General features: G+C 39.1%; 1 protein-coding gene across 1 annotated transcript; it reads right to left on the bottom strand.

Moving 5' to 3' along the window:
- Positions 1–1,918: 1,918 nt before the first annotated feature.
- On the bottom strand, positions 1,919–12,058 carry LOC113494399 (myrosinase 1-like). Its single transcript, XM_026872716.1, has 11 exons — positions 12,004–12,058; positions 7,129–7,235; positions 6,577–6,724; positions 6,256–6,422; positions 5,671–5,928; positions 4,766–4,854; positions 4,354–4,501; positions 3,859–4,019; positions 3,094–3,246; positions 2,866–2,954; positions 1,919–2,115 (listed from the first exon to the last, which is right to left on the bottom strand). Exons 1-11 carry the CDS (start codon positions 12,030–12,032, stop codon positions 1,980–1,982), a joined length of 1,485 nt encoding a protein of 494 aa, XP_026728517.1. The 5' UTR covers positions 12,033–12,058; the 3' UTR covers positions 1,919–1,979.
- Between the last annotated feature and the right edge of the window lie 896 nt (positions 12,059–12,954).

Below are 12,954 nucleotides of genomic sequence, written 5' to 3'. Positions count from 1 at the left end.
GTTATGGTTTCCATGTGAATAATATACTTTTATATACTGTACCGACTTTACGCATATTTCTTTGGCACTCGTAGGCTTGAATGGTATATTGTAAAGGTAAAATTAAGTTTTAATATTTCCCACATTAACTTACTGCTAACATTCCAAGCTCCCTCGACCTGGTACGCCGCAGTAGCTGCTCCGAACTTGAACCCTGGAGGGAAATCCTGGTCTTTGCCGTAGCATCCAGCTGCTACAGCGCTACACACCGAAAACAAATGAAGAATTACTGGGTATCTTAGGGTGGCAACCACTCCGATCGTCAATCAAGAGCACCCATCATTAGTGAAATGTCTTAATTACTTATGATGACGAGTTTCTAGAGGAGACACTAGACCGTGAGTCTCCTAGGTCGGATTCAGATGAAGCAATTTTTGGCGTGATCGCTCAATGGGTACTGATCATCCGTGTTCCGAAGGCACATAAAAAGTGGGTGCTAGCTATTTATGCTGGCATCTGCGGCAGTATTTATTTGTAATCAGAGACCAGAAAATCTAACAACCAGTGTTAGTAAGAGGTATGGTAAAGCTTGGGTAATTGAGTTTTGGAGGTCAAGGTTAAGGATATAGGCAGTTTGCTGTATAAAAGGTAATGTCTACGAAAGGTTTACCTAAAAACAGCCGCCAGGAACCAGATCATGGTGGATACTATTTCACACAAAAGTTTCTCGTTGTTAAGTAAAATGATTACATTATATTATATTTGTTAAAGTGAATGTTGGGTTGCTACGATCGCTGATAAGTAGTTGGCTTATTATACACCTACAGTCAGCAACTGAAGCGGTTCTTCAATTGTATTTATATAATAATAACATTTCAATACCTGGGATCCAGCTTTAATGTCATCACTGTATTGATAATTTAAAAGTACAAGTAAAAACTAATTTAAAACGTATTGGTGCTTGTCTGCATTGGGATCAAACCTAAGCCTCATGCTTACCATGGAATATTATGCACACAGAAAACCACAACAGCTGTTGTATAAAATTTTTGAATTTTGAATCATATTTAATGAGTTGCTATTTTGATATTAGGCTGGCTTGACACGCAGAGTAGTTAAAACATAGGTACTTATCATCACTTCCTGAATGACACTGCAAAGTACAATTTTTGTGTACTCCAACTTTTGTTACTGACTGTACAATAATCACACAATGCCGCAACTATTGGCTACTTTGGCGCGGCTTTGGTAGTTAGTTTCAATTGGTCCATGTAATTGCGATGCTGTGATGTGCTGTGTGTTATTATTCTGTTAAAAATCAATATTTGGGGCATTTCTTTCAGTCTACATTGTATTAGCCGGCAGCAGATACGTGTTTGTCACGGCACCAACACATTTATTTTTATATTGTTTTCTATACTACCTAATATTGTAAATGGAAAGACAGCGTGCTTCTGGGGAGTTTGTTGCGCAGTTTCTTCTCTAACAGCAAGCGTACTTATGAAGCGGTGAAGGGTGGGCGAAACTTTTTGCTGTCCATTGTAACCTGACCTTCAAAAAGTGCTACTTTCATAAGCCTAATTTGAATAAATTACTTTTGATTTTGACTTTGATTTTATGGAGTTCCTTGTAATGCAGGGGGCTTAAAGAACATTCATATCACATGCGCAAATACACCAACACTCACGACAAGCATTCGTCGATCACACAAATGATTGTCCTACGGGATCGCAGCCGCGACACCTCGCGCTCAGTGGGTTTGGCGTGGTGACCTCAACCACTCGGCTATCTGTTCTTTTCTGACATTGTTTAATAAATACCGATAACAATAATTAATCAGTGATACTCTAGCTTTATTTTTTTTACAACGTTAATTATACAAGATTTCTGTGCATATATAATTGTCGCGCGGGTTGTCAACGTTTTAAATCACACAACATTTGTTCAACACATATTTAATCCGATTTTATTCATCATCTTTTGATAGATCCCTGTTTATGCTATGCTTCGTCTCGTGGTGGCAAAGGCAGAAGGGCGTGGGCTCGCGTCACTTGCGAGTAGTACTTGGCCGACTCTCTAGGTGTCCGAGTGCGATTCGGATCCGAAAAGTCTACAGCATACAGTCCGAAGTTTACTCTGAAAGGAAAAATATTTTATATTAGATGATTAAGTTCTGCGAGTTTCCAAGCAATAATATTATAAAAAAAGTCTTTGAAAATAAATTTAGTAGATTATACTGTACTTTTTGTACTTATGTATTTTATTTATATTTTGACAAAATATTATTTAAAACAACACTATTTTGTTGTCAATGCTCAGGAAAATAAGAAAAAGTCAATTAAATTAAATAAGTATGATGCCAAGCAAATCAAATCGCGATACATTTTCAATAACGAAAAAATCACCCAGCCATTGTTATTTGGCCGTAACGAAACGTGGCGTGTTAAATTTAACTCAACAAACAAGTTTATTTTGTTTCCATAATCAAATCAAAATTAAAAATCATTTATTGAAATTAGTTTACTATGTCCTACACTCTGAATGGAGGTCAAATAGTCACTTGCTCCTTGTAAAACACTGGAATCGACTCCACATAGTTGGAAAATAGGCTAGGATGATGATGATGATGTTACGTCGGCCCTCACTTGGTCTGTAAAACATCCCACTAATATTATAAAGGTGAAAGTTTGTTGGTGTGCATGTTTGTTACTTCTTCTTGTCAAAACGGCTAAACCGATTTTGATGAAATTTGGTATGGAGTTAGCTGACACCCTGGATTAAGACATAGGCTACGATTTACTACGAGAAAATATCTTATTTTCTAACCACGCGGACGAAGTCGCGGGTAACAGCTAGTTTACAAATAAATTCATGTACAAAACTCACGTGTATCCAGACGTCCATTCGAAGTTATCCATGAGAGTCCAATGAGTATATCCAGTTACATTGATACCTTCCTGCAAGGCCAGTTGCACCTGAAAGTCAACAGCTTCAATACTATTTGGTTCTACACTATCATAAGTTCTTGAAGCTCCTAACATAGAATCTGTGTTGTGTTTCATTTCAATGCCATTCTATACTATATACTATCGTGCAATTGTTGCCTGTTTTTACCTGTTCCAGATTATCCCTTATGTAGCCAAGTCTCTCCCAGTCATCAGTACCCTTGTACGAGTCCATGTACCCATTCTCTGTGATTAGGATCTCCTCAACTCCATATGTCTTCTTTAGCCAGCGCAACTGGTGTAGGAGACCCTCAGGGTATAACTGCAAAATAAAGACAATTTTTTTATTAATTTGGTTTTATCAAAAGGTTGCTTAAAAAAGGGGAACCGGATTGTTTGATGAGATACAGAACTAGTTATAAGATTACTACTCAAGAGCGCTTCTTGAGAAAAATAAGATAAAGTTAAAACAACAACAACGCAACGCGCGATCGCTCGCGCCGCCCGGCAACGGCGGCAACGGTCATTCGGCCACAGGAGAACTGAGCGCACCGGACGCGCACTGCGCACGCGTCGCTCACCTAGACTCTATCTATCTACATTGTAATATTGAGCCGTTTCAATTTAATATATAATTTCAAGTAATCAAAGTTGATCGTTTAATTTAATCATCAACATCAACTGAAAGAAGAATAGTTATTGACTAGATCATTTTCCAGGGACACTAATTAGGAAGGACTTTTTCATGACATATTTTTGACGACATTTCCTATCCGACAAACCTGAGTTGAAATGTAAAAACAAACAAATAGACGGGAATCGCTGTCTCTTTTAAAGTCTAGACAATCCTTCAAAAAACGGCTAAAGGATATGAACAAATGCAGACTATTTCAGGTACAGGCGTTTAAAAAGAATTTCATTAAGATTTATTTACCGCAAACCAGTTGAGAGCAGCCTGTTTCCAATCGGGATGGTTCTCGAAGACAACGCCGAGTTCAGGGGAACCGTAGTAAGGCCAGGAGAACACTTCTCCTGGCTTCGCTTTCCTCACCAGACGCGATGAATAGTGGTTCAAACCGTAGAAGTCGTAGGTTCCTGTAAAACATGGTGTGTCTATGAGATGAGTATATTTTCTTTACCGCTTTCGTATCTCTGTCTATATTTGTGTTCCTGGTCCTGATCGTGTTCAAATTCATGTTCGTGGTTGACTTCGCGTTCGTGGATCTACCCGATTTTTTTTTCGAGGTGTGTGATGTTTGACTTTGGTCTTTTATCTAAGTGGTCATTATGGGCTTACTTTATGTTTGAAAAGATTGACTATTCAAGCTGAGGTGAGTTCGAGATGAAAATGGTTGTCAGGAGGACTAACAAGAATGCCAGCGAATTTTTGGCTTACATATTATTAAAAAAATGCGCTTAATGAAAATACCTCTAACAAGTTCCTTTTCTTCGTCGGTGAAGGGTGGCAGAAGAGGGTTGGGATAACCTTTCTTCTTTCCATCCTCTAGCAGGAACTTCTCGATGGCTGGAGGCCAGCCACCTTCCTTCGAGAAGATGGGGTGAACGTAGCGACCCTCCTATAAGTAAGGTTTGAAAGAATGTTTATTTTGTTAACTTAGCAACAACGCTGTCCTGCCAATCGATATAATAGTTAAACAATAGCAATATTCATAATAATGAGGATCAATTAATAACGTGATGTAAAAAAATATAAGTGTGTTATTTAATAGGATCGCTGTTTGTTCAGTCTCGTTGGAAACCAAAACGATACTGAAAAGTAATCAAATAAAAAAAAATGAATAGAATACGTAGCTAAAAATCTGTGTTGTATGAAATATTACCCAATGCTCTATTACAAGATCTGTGAGCTCCTGGTCCTCGGGGGTCGCAGGTTCATACCAGATGAACAATGTCGACAGTGATACTTTACCTGTAAAAACAAGTTGTTTAGTTACCACTTATTTGAAAATGACCAATTTAAGAATACGGTCAAAATTTTAACCGTCAATGTTCAAATTGGATTTTATCTAGATCTAACCTATCCATTAAACCTACCTATACATTAACCTATCCAGAAAATCATTCATTGTCATTATATCGTGATTTCGTGATCGTATTGATAGGAAACCACTGAATCGTATGATTCAATGATCAAAGTTACGTGAACAAATGAGAATGGAATGTCACCTTTGAGCATTCTGTACTGGTGTCAACAATTGCAGGCTTAGATAGAGGCAAGTGTTAGAAGGATAGACATACTTTTGCACAATGAACGAATGGTATTATAATAATAATAAATAAATGCGGACAACATCACATACATTGTTCTGAACCCAAAGTAAGTCGCTAAAGCACTTGTGTTATAGAATTCAGATACAACGATGGTACCACAAACACCCAGACCCGAGACAATGTAGAAATGTTAATTTTTACATTGACCCGACCGAGGATTGAAACCGGGACCTCAGAGCTAGCGACACCTTGAAACCGGTGCGTACGCCACTCGACCACGGAGGTCGTCGTCGTTCAATGTTAACCCGTCCATGCTGAATTGTATGCAAATATGAAAGGTTAGAAAAGAACGGAGAAAGCCATAAACGGCGTCTTCAATACTGCCTGTACACGAAACTCAATCATTGTCAATTTTTTACGTTAGGTAGTGTAATTTGACTTGTATATAGATAGTTTCCGATGACGTCACCGCGGCCGTCGGTCGCCGCTTGGGTGATGCGGAAAACCATCTTACCATGATATAAAGGTTTGTATTCCTCATCGTAGACCCTCCAAGTCTTAGCATGGGCCAGCATCACATTCTTATTGCACATAAACCTCCCGAAGTCGGTGTTGTTCAAGTACGGTGCATGTTGCAAGTTGTACCCTGCGTCGCATATGCCGAATGGCTCGTTGAGAGTCAGCCATAGCTTAACTCGGTCGGCGTAGAGAGAAAATACAACCCTTGCGTAGTCGACATACCAGTCGATGATGAGGGGGTTGGCCCAGCCACCTGGAAGACGGTGCAAAAGTTTATTATAATCTTCTGGGGTTTTTGGAGCCAAGCATGCAATTTGGTAAAAATAATTATTGATTATCAGATTCGCTGATATATTAAATTAGGATTGAAAAGATAGTAGTTTTGGATTTTATTTTGCGTGGTCCAAGAAATGCAAGTCCGCGTTCTTGTCTGTGTTCGCGATTGTTTCCGTAATCGTGTTTGCGTATGCTGACATAAGTAAGTACTATCAGAAAACATTACATTTCAATTTTGTCAGTACCTTACCATTGGCGAATTAACTAGATGATGGTATGGATCAATAAAACATTCGAAACATACCCAAATCCTGCAAAGACTGCGGCAAGTCGAAGTGGTACATGGTGACAAGTGGTTCGATCCCCTTCTCCAGCAGTCCGTCTATCAGATTGTTGTAGTAGTTCTTGCCGTCCTCGCTGATGATGTTGGGGTATCCAGTCGGGAGCAAACGAGGCCAGGATATGGAGAACCTGACAGAGTTAACATGTGTCACAACTATGAAGTCCTTTTTCTGGCAGATTCTTTCACGTCTCTTCTCGTTCTTGTTTTCTTTAGTTGCGGGGGAAATTACTTTAAAGAAAGCTAGTACATGCCTGCCTGTCCCTTAAATTATACCGATTTTACCTATACAAGGTGAGCCCCAACTCCTCGGCCATCTCGATGTCTCGCATCCACAGGTGGTAGGAGTCGCACGCCACGTCGCCATTCGAGCCGTCCTCTATCGCCGCGGGGTTCGTGTGCACTAGCCTGTCCCATGTGCTCTCGCCCTTATCTAAAAGTAAGAGACTAAGGGTGAGCTCAATGCCTACAGACAAGTTCTATTTTTTCAAGCGGTATTGATTCAATGTATTAAACTAAAAACTTGTTAAAGGTTTGTTTAAGTACTTGTCAAAGGGTACGTCGTCGTGTAAAACAATCATTATATTCGGGTTCAGGGTTCTGTATCCGAAGGGTAAAAAAACGTAACCCTGTTCCCGCCTTCTCAAAAAATTCAGTTAAATATAACTCAAGAGATACCCAAATATGAGATTTATTAAGACTTAAAGCAACTGAATGTTTTTGATATTACATCTCAGGTGTTCCCTTGGGTCGTACAGAGCACTTGCTAGTAAACTTGCGGCTATGAAAGATGAATGGCACCAGAATACACCTAGTAAAAAGAAAATTTTAGCTTACCATGAGCATTCCAGCCTCCTTCTATCTGGTAGCTCGCCGAGGCCGCTCCGAACAAGAACCACGGTGGGAACTTATTCTCTTGGCAGCTGCAGGCGGTGGCTGCTAAGCTGTGACAAAGAGACATTTGATAAATGAGAGTAAAATGATTGCTGTTTACAATTTGTGTGACTCTATTGCCTTACCATCATCATTCTACACTTTTCCCAACTGTTGTTGTATGTACTTTCAACACGATAGCCTTTAGTAAGACAGGTTGTCAGACTTTTTAGCTTCTGATTACAAGTAACGACGGTCGCAGATGTACGAATAATTTAAAGTGCCTTCCGAAAAACGTAATTCGCCTCTAGAAAGAGGACGGTGCGAAATAAAAATCCTATAACAACTTCGCCATACGCCTCGACACGTCTAGACATTTTTAAAACATAAACAGGGAGCTGAAGAGATAGATAAAATGATGTAATCTGATCTAACGAGATGGGATAAGATATCGGGCTCCAAGAAGCGAGGACAGAGCCAGTTTATCAACAGGAAAACACCACTTCTAAATTTTTCAGCTGTACCCACTTCAAAAAACCAGCCAAGTGCGAGTCGGACTCGCGCGAGGGTTCCGTACAAACCTGCAAGGTTTACAAAGTTCGTTCATTACGACAATCGAGTCATATAAATATATATTTTGTAATGTAACTAAAAATTTAAGGTTTTCGGAATTTTTCCTTTATATGTGCTATAAAACGTTGCTTCATGCCAAATTTCAAGATTATAGGTCGACTGGAAGTATCCTTTAGGTTTTGATTCCCTTGCGAGTACTTGCGAGTTTCAAAATATGCAGCTTAAATTGCTGTTTCTTTTGATTGCGTTGACATAGAAGTTTGATTTTATTACAGCTTAAAGGTATTATAGACCTGAGTATTTGGTATGAATTTCAATTTAATACCTCTACGCGTTTATGAGGAAATAGGTAGTAAGTTTAAAAAAATGGTTTTCGTAATTTTTCCTTTATCTATGCTATAAGACGTTGCTTCGTACCAAATTTCAAGATTCTGAGTTCATGGGAAGCACCCTGTAGGTTTTGATTCCCTTGCAAGTGTCGAAAATTTGCGGTATAAACGGCTGTATCTTTTGATTGCGTTGGCTTAGAATTTTTTCACAGCTTCAAGGGACAGTAGACTTGAGTACGGTAAAACGGGGTGAATAGAGAATAGTGCTTTTTAGGGGGTTACATGAATATTTTCTTACATTAAAATGCTTAGACACACTTACTTTATGAAATACTTGTGAGTTTGCGTATAATCTTTATGTTTTGTCTAGTTAAACGTCCAAATTTTAATAAAAACTCTGTTTCTATCCACCCCAAAAAACCCTCTATTCACCCCGTTTTACGGTAATTGATATAAATTTCAGCTTCATACCTCCACGCGTTCCCGAGAAAAAGGGTCTTGACAGACGGACGGACGGACGGACAGACGGCCAACAAAGTGATCCTATAAGGGTTCCGTTTTTTCCTTTTGAGGTACGGAACCCTAAAAAGGTGAAAGTCATCATTCCTAAAACTGGAAGTTGGAATCACTTAAGATTGTGAATTTAAATCTAACGTAGATTAGGCGCTAGTACTTTTTTTTCATTTTTCCTTGTATAAGTGGGATTTGTGTTAAAGGTATTCTTTAAGTATCTATTTCAGACACCAGTATCTCACAAAAAGTGTTTCTTTTTTGCCATTAATGTATTAGATTGCTTTAACTGTTATGATAAAAGGTAGTTTTTTCTAATAATAATAATAATAAACCCCTCGGGGCTAGTCGTTCTCTCTCTCCATGGCAATAACGCAAGACCAGAGGGCATATTAGTATGCTTTTTCAAACCTTGAGATAAAAATAAAAAATGTATCTGAAGGTCTATGTAGGAGCATACATCCGCAGGGCAGCTTGTGGCGAGCTGTTTGTGAGTAGCGACACAACGGAACCTGAATGCCCCAGGGGGTCACTCTTTATGGGGACTCCCAGCTCTTTCTTGCCTTAACTGGCTGGCTAGAGAGGGGTCGCTAGAGCTATATGCTCGGGGGTGGAAGTGTCTAATGGCGTAATAACGAGGAAACCCGCTCCGGGTCTGTGACCCGCGATGGTGAAATCGGTGTCGCACCTCTCTACACCCCTAGCCGCTCGCACTGGTGTTGCCCACCTGCTGTCAATCGTGACGGTATCATAGGGGGCCCATCTAGTGAGTGGCGAGTCACCGCCTGCCAATTTATTTACATTACCATGTGTAGAGAGGCAGGTGTCATAGTTTTCTGGAAAATCCAACTAACTGGTCCACATAACTTATCATAATATAATAGCCTAATTGTTCATACACACATTCTTGCAATAGTTTTGTATCTACTTTGGATTCTTCATGTCCGTTCTCCCATAGAGCGGAGGTGAATGATCCCTAGTAGATACCCCATCACATATTAGATTAAAATTCTCAACAAGGCCTCTACATGTTGGACCTGTGTCCCCGTGCAAGCCTTTAAAAAGGACCGGGTCTCTTCACATGAAGTGATCCCGTGACTATAAAGAGATACAAATAATAATAAATAATGCGGACAACATCACAGACATTATTCTGAACCCAAAGTAAATTGCTAAAGCACTTGTCTGACCTTGGCGACACCTTGAAACCGGTGCGTGCGCCACTCGACCACGGAGGTCGTCTTATCATCCACGGGATAACTTTATGAGATCGGTCTTTACCGGTCCGGTAAAGGCGTGCATGGGGACTAAGACACGTAGGCCTAACGTGCAGAAGGGTTGTTGAGAACTTTTAATCTAAAATGTGATGAGGGGCCATCCACCCCTGTACTATAAAAGAACAGATATGGACGGCCCACAATAACTACAAAACTATTGTCATTCGTAGAGATAAAACTACTTCGGCTTGTAACGCAGGGGAAAACAATTGAAGATCACGCATATTTCTTCCCGTGCCCGTGCGGGGTCGAACTAGCAGTGCCTTATGCATAGTGGACATTTATGTGATATACTAGCTGTTGCCCGCGACTTCGTCCCCGTGGGTAGAAGATATAACTTATGATTTATACCTACCCTGTTTTTTTTTCACATTTTCCATTGTATCTACGCTCCTATTAGTCGCAGCGTGATGGTTTATAGCCTAAAGCCTTCCTCGATGAATGGTCTATTCACCACAAAAATATTTTTTCAATTTGGACCAGTAGTTCTTGAGATTAGCGCGTTCAAAGAAACAAACAAAATCTTCAGCTTTATATATTAGTATAGAGTATAGATTCTAAAGCCCGTTTACAGGTAGTTGTTCTATTATTACGTATCAACCGTATAAGTCAACAAATTTTGACAACTGATAGACAATTAATCTATTAGTACTTCCAGGTTGTTTGACTGATATGAAATGTACATTAGCAAGGTGGTCATATTAAAAAAATAGTCGATGTTCTTTCAACCGCCAATTGATATTTTATATTTCGTTATGTTGTTAGCTTACAAAACTTTGCTCAAAGTGAACTTATTATTAAATCGTTATGTATAACCACTTAAAAAAAATGATTCTGTCTTAATATTGAAGTATCCTTCTCTGTGTTTGTAGTCGCTCACTTAGTAATGCAGTCGCTCGGATAAAATTTTAATATATGAAATTAATTAATCACAATCCCATTTTTGTAAGCTCGTTCTGAATTTTATTATTAACCAATATTTGTCGTTAGTTTCGTTATTTTTTCTCAAGTAATTAATACAGTATGTCATCATCAGTCGCAAAGCTTTTTTGAATCGGTCGTTTTATAATTCCCCTTTTATATTTGGCAGCAACGATTTCTAGTGCGTGACGACCACTGGCTTCAGCCGCTAGCTTTGTAGGCTCCGCCAGTTTCTCATCTTCTTAAATTCTTGGTGACGAGACTTTGTATCGAGTTCCGTTTCAATCGAATTGAGAATACCGGCGCCAATTTCTGTATTGGTACGAGTTGGAACTATGCTCAATTGACATGGTTTTGATCAATCATGGTTTGGTTCAGCTTTACCAGACGTCCCGATTTTGGCTGGACGTCCCGATTTTTAAATCAAATTTTAATGTCCCGCGCGGGACAGGCTCGGTCCCGCTTTTCGGAGAGAACTTGACCCTACGTCTTTCGTAGGATTCACACAGACTATTGTTTGAAACCAGTGGCGTAGGGTGTTTCACCGTCGCCCGGGGCGGATTCACTCCAAATACGAATCTAAAAAAAAGGTCGATACATTTTTCGCGGAGTTAAGTTACACTTGTACGCTTATGTTGTTCGCGCGCGGAACATCGAACATCAAACATCAACTTTACTATGTCCCGCTTCTGACGGAAGAATCCCGCTATTTTCACTCAAAATGTACCAAAATCCCGACTTGCAAAAAAAATATCTGGCAGCGCTGGTTTGGTTCCATAGTACTTGTTTAAGATCAAACCGGAACCACAACGGAGGAAGCGACGTGTCAGACTCTTACTAAGCCTGAACCGCCGTGCAACATATCCCGTGCCTGGCTAGTGCATGGCAATGATTTTGCAATTCACAAAGGACTTTGGAAGTAAGCCTGCTGATCCGTGTACACACAGTAGTACATTCAAAACTGGAGAAATGCAGAAAAAGTAAAATCAGTGCATTTTTCAGTTTACGTTGCACGGCGGTTTAGGTTTACTCAGAAAGAGTCTGACTAGGTCTGAGACCATCTACACCATACCCCGACGGAGAGAGTGTCCATTACAATTTCCCATGATACCATAAAAAAGCTAAAAGAAATGGAGACCACATTGCTTAACACACTGATATTTCTTATATAGGTATGTCATAATAGCAAAAAGCAGTTCAGTTTCAGATAAATAATTCACGAAACTTACCAGAATACGAGTAAGTAGGTTATCGCCATCTCCACAACTAAACAACTCTATAAGATGCGGTAGATAGTCGTTACTAATATATAGATCAAGATTAGTTCCGAAATTAAACACAGAGGACGCTTTGTGATAACTGCATTGTTGAGTGCTAAAGTGCATTTTTTAGACAGTCAGGTTTCTAAGGAATTTGGTGGAAAATTTATACTACTACTTGTCTGTTAGTCTGGTGGTTGGTCGCCGTTACTGCTATAAAAGAGGTTTGATTCCCACCCAGGACAAACGTTTGTGTGGTGAGCATTTTTTTTTTCTGTGCCTGGGTTTTTAATTTATCAAGAATCAGGAATATTTAATTGTTAAACATAGGTATGTTAAGTGCTATTGTTAAATATAGAGAAAATAAAACAGAATATAAAAATAATTAAACCGAATCATTAGCAGTGAGCAGATATTTTTTTACACTTTATTAAAGGCATTATTATGTCATCTGGTATTGTATTATAAAGTTTTGAAGCATTACTAAAATAGTTTTTTATTTAAACCCATTTACATGATATATGACCTCATTTTGTACATTTATGTATTGCAGGTTATTTAATCTAACTAATTACTATACAAAGGTTGAGTATATTACGCAAAACACAGTAAATGCGAATTGTCGTGGGTTCGATCTTTGCGTAGGACAAGCATTTTTCTGATCAACGAATGTTTTTCTTGAGTCTGGGTGTCTTTGTGCATGTGGCTTAGAAGTTTGTGAAACCCCCGCAGCAGCAGCAAAATAAGAATAATGAAATATGTAATACACATTCAAAATAATCAAATGAACTCGAGAACATTTGATAAACCTTCAAATCAGTTACGAGGCGAACAAATTTTTTTGATTCTAACTGAACTCCTCCTCTAGACCTTTTTTATAGTCCTTCTCTAGACATATATTATTAATTACAGATACATTTT

This window comes from Trichoplusia ni, chromosome 5, assembly GCF_003590095.1.
Source record: "Trichoplusia ni isolate ovarian cell line Hi5 chromosome 5, tn1, whole genome shotgun sequence".
NCBI lineage: Eukaryota > Metazoa > Arthropoda > Insecta > Lepidoptera > Noctuidae > Trichoplusia > Trichoplusia ni.
The sequence above is the reverse complement of the archived record's forward strand: the minus strand, read 5'-3'. Positions and strand labels throughout refer to the sequence as shown.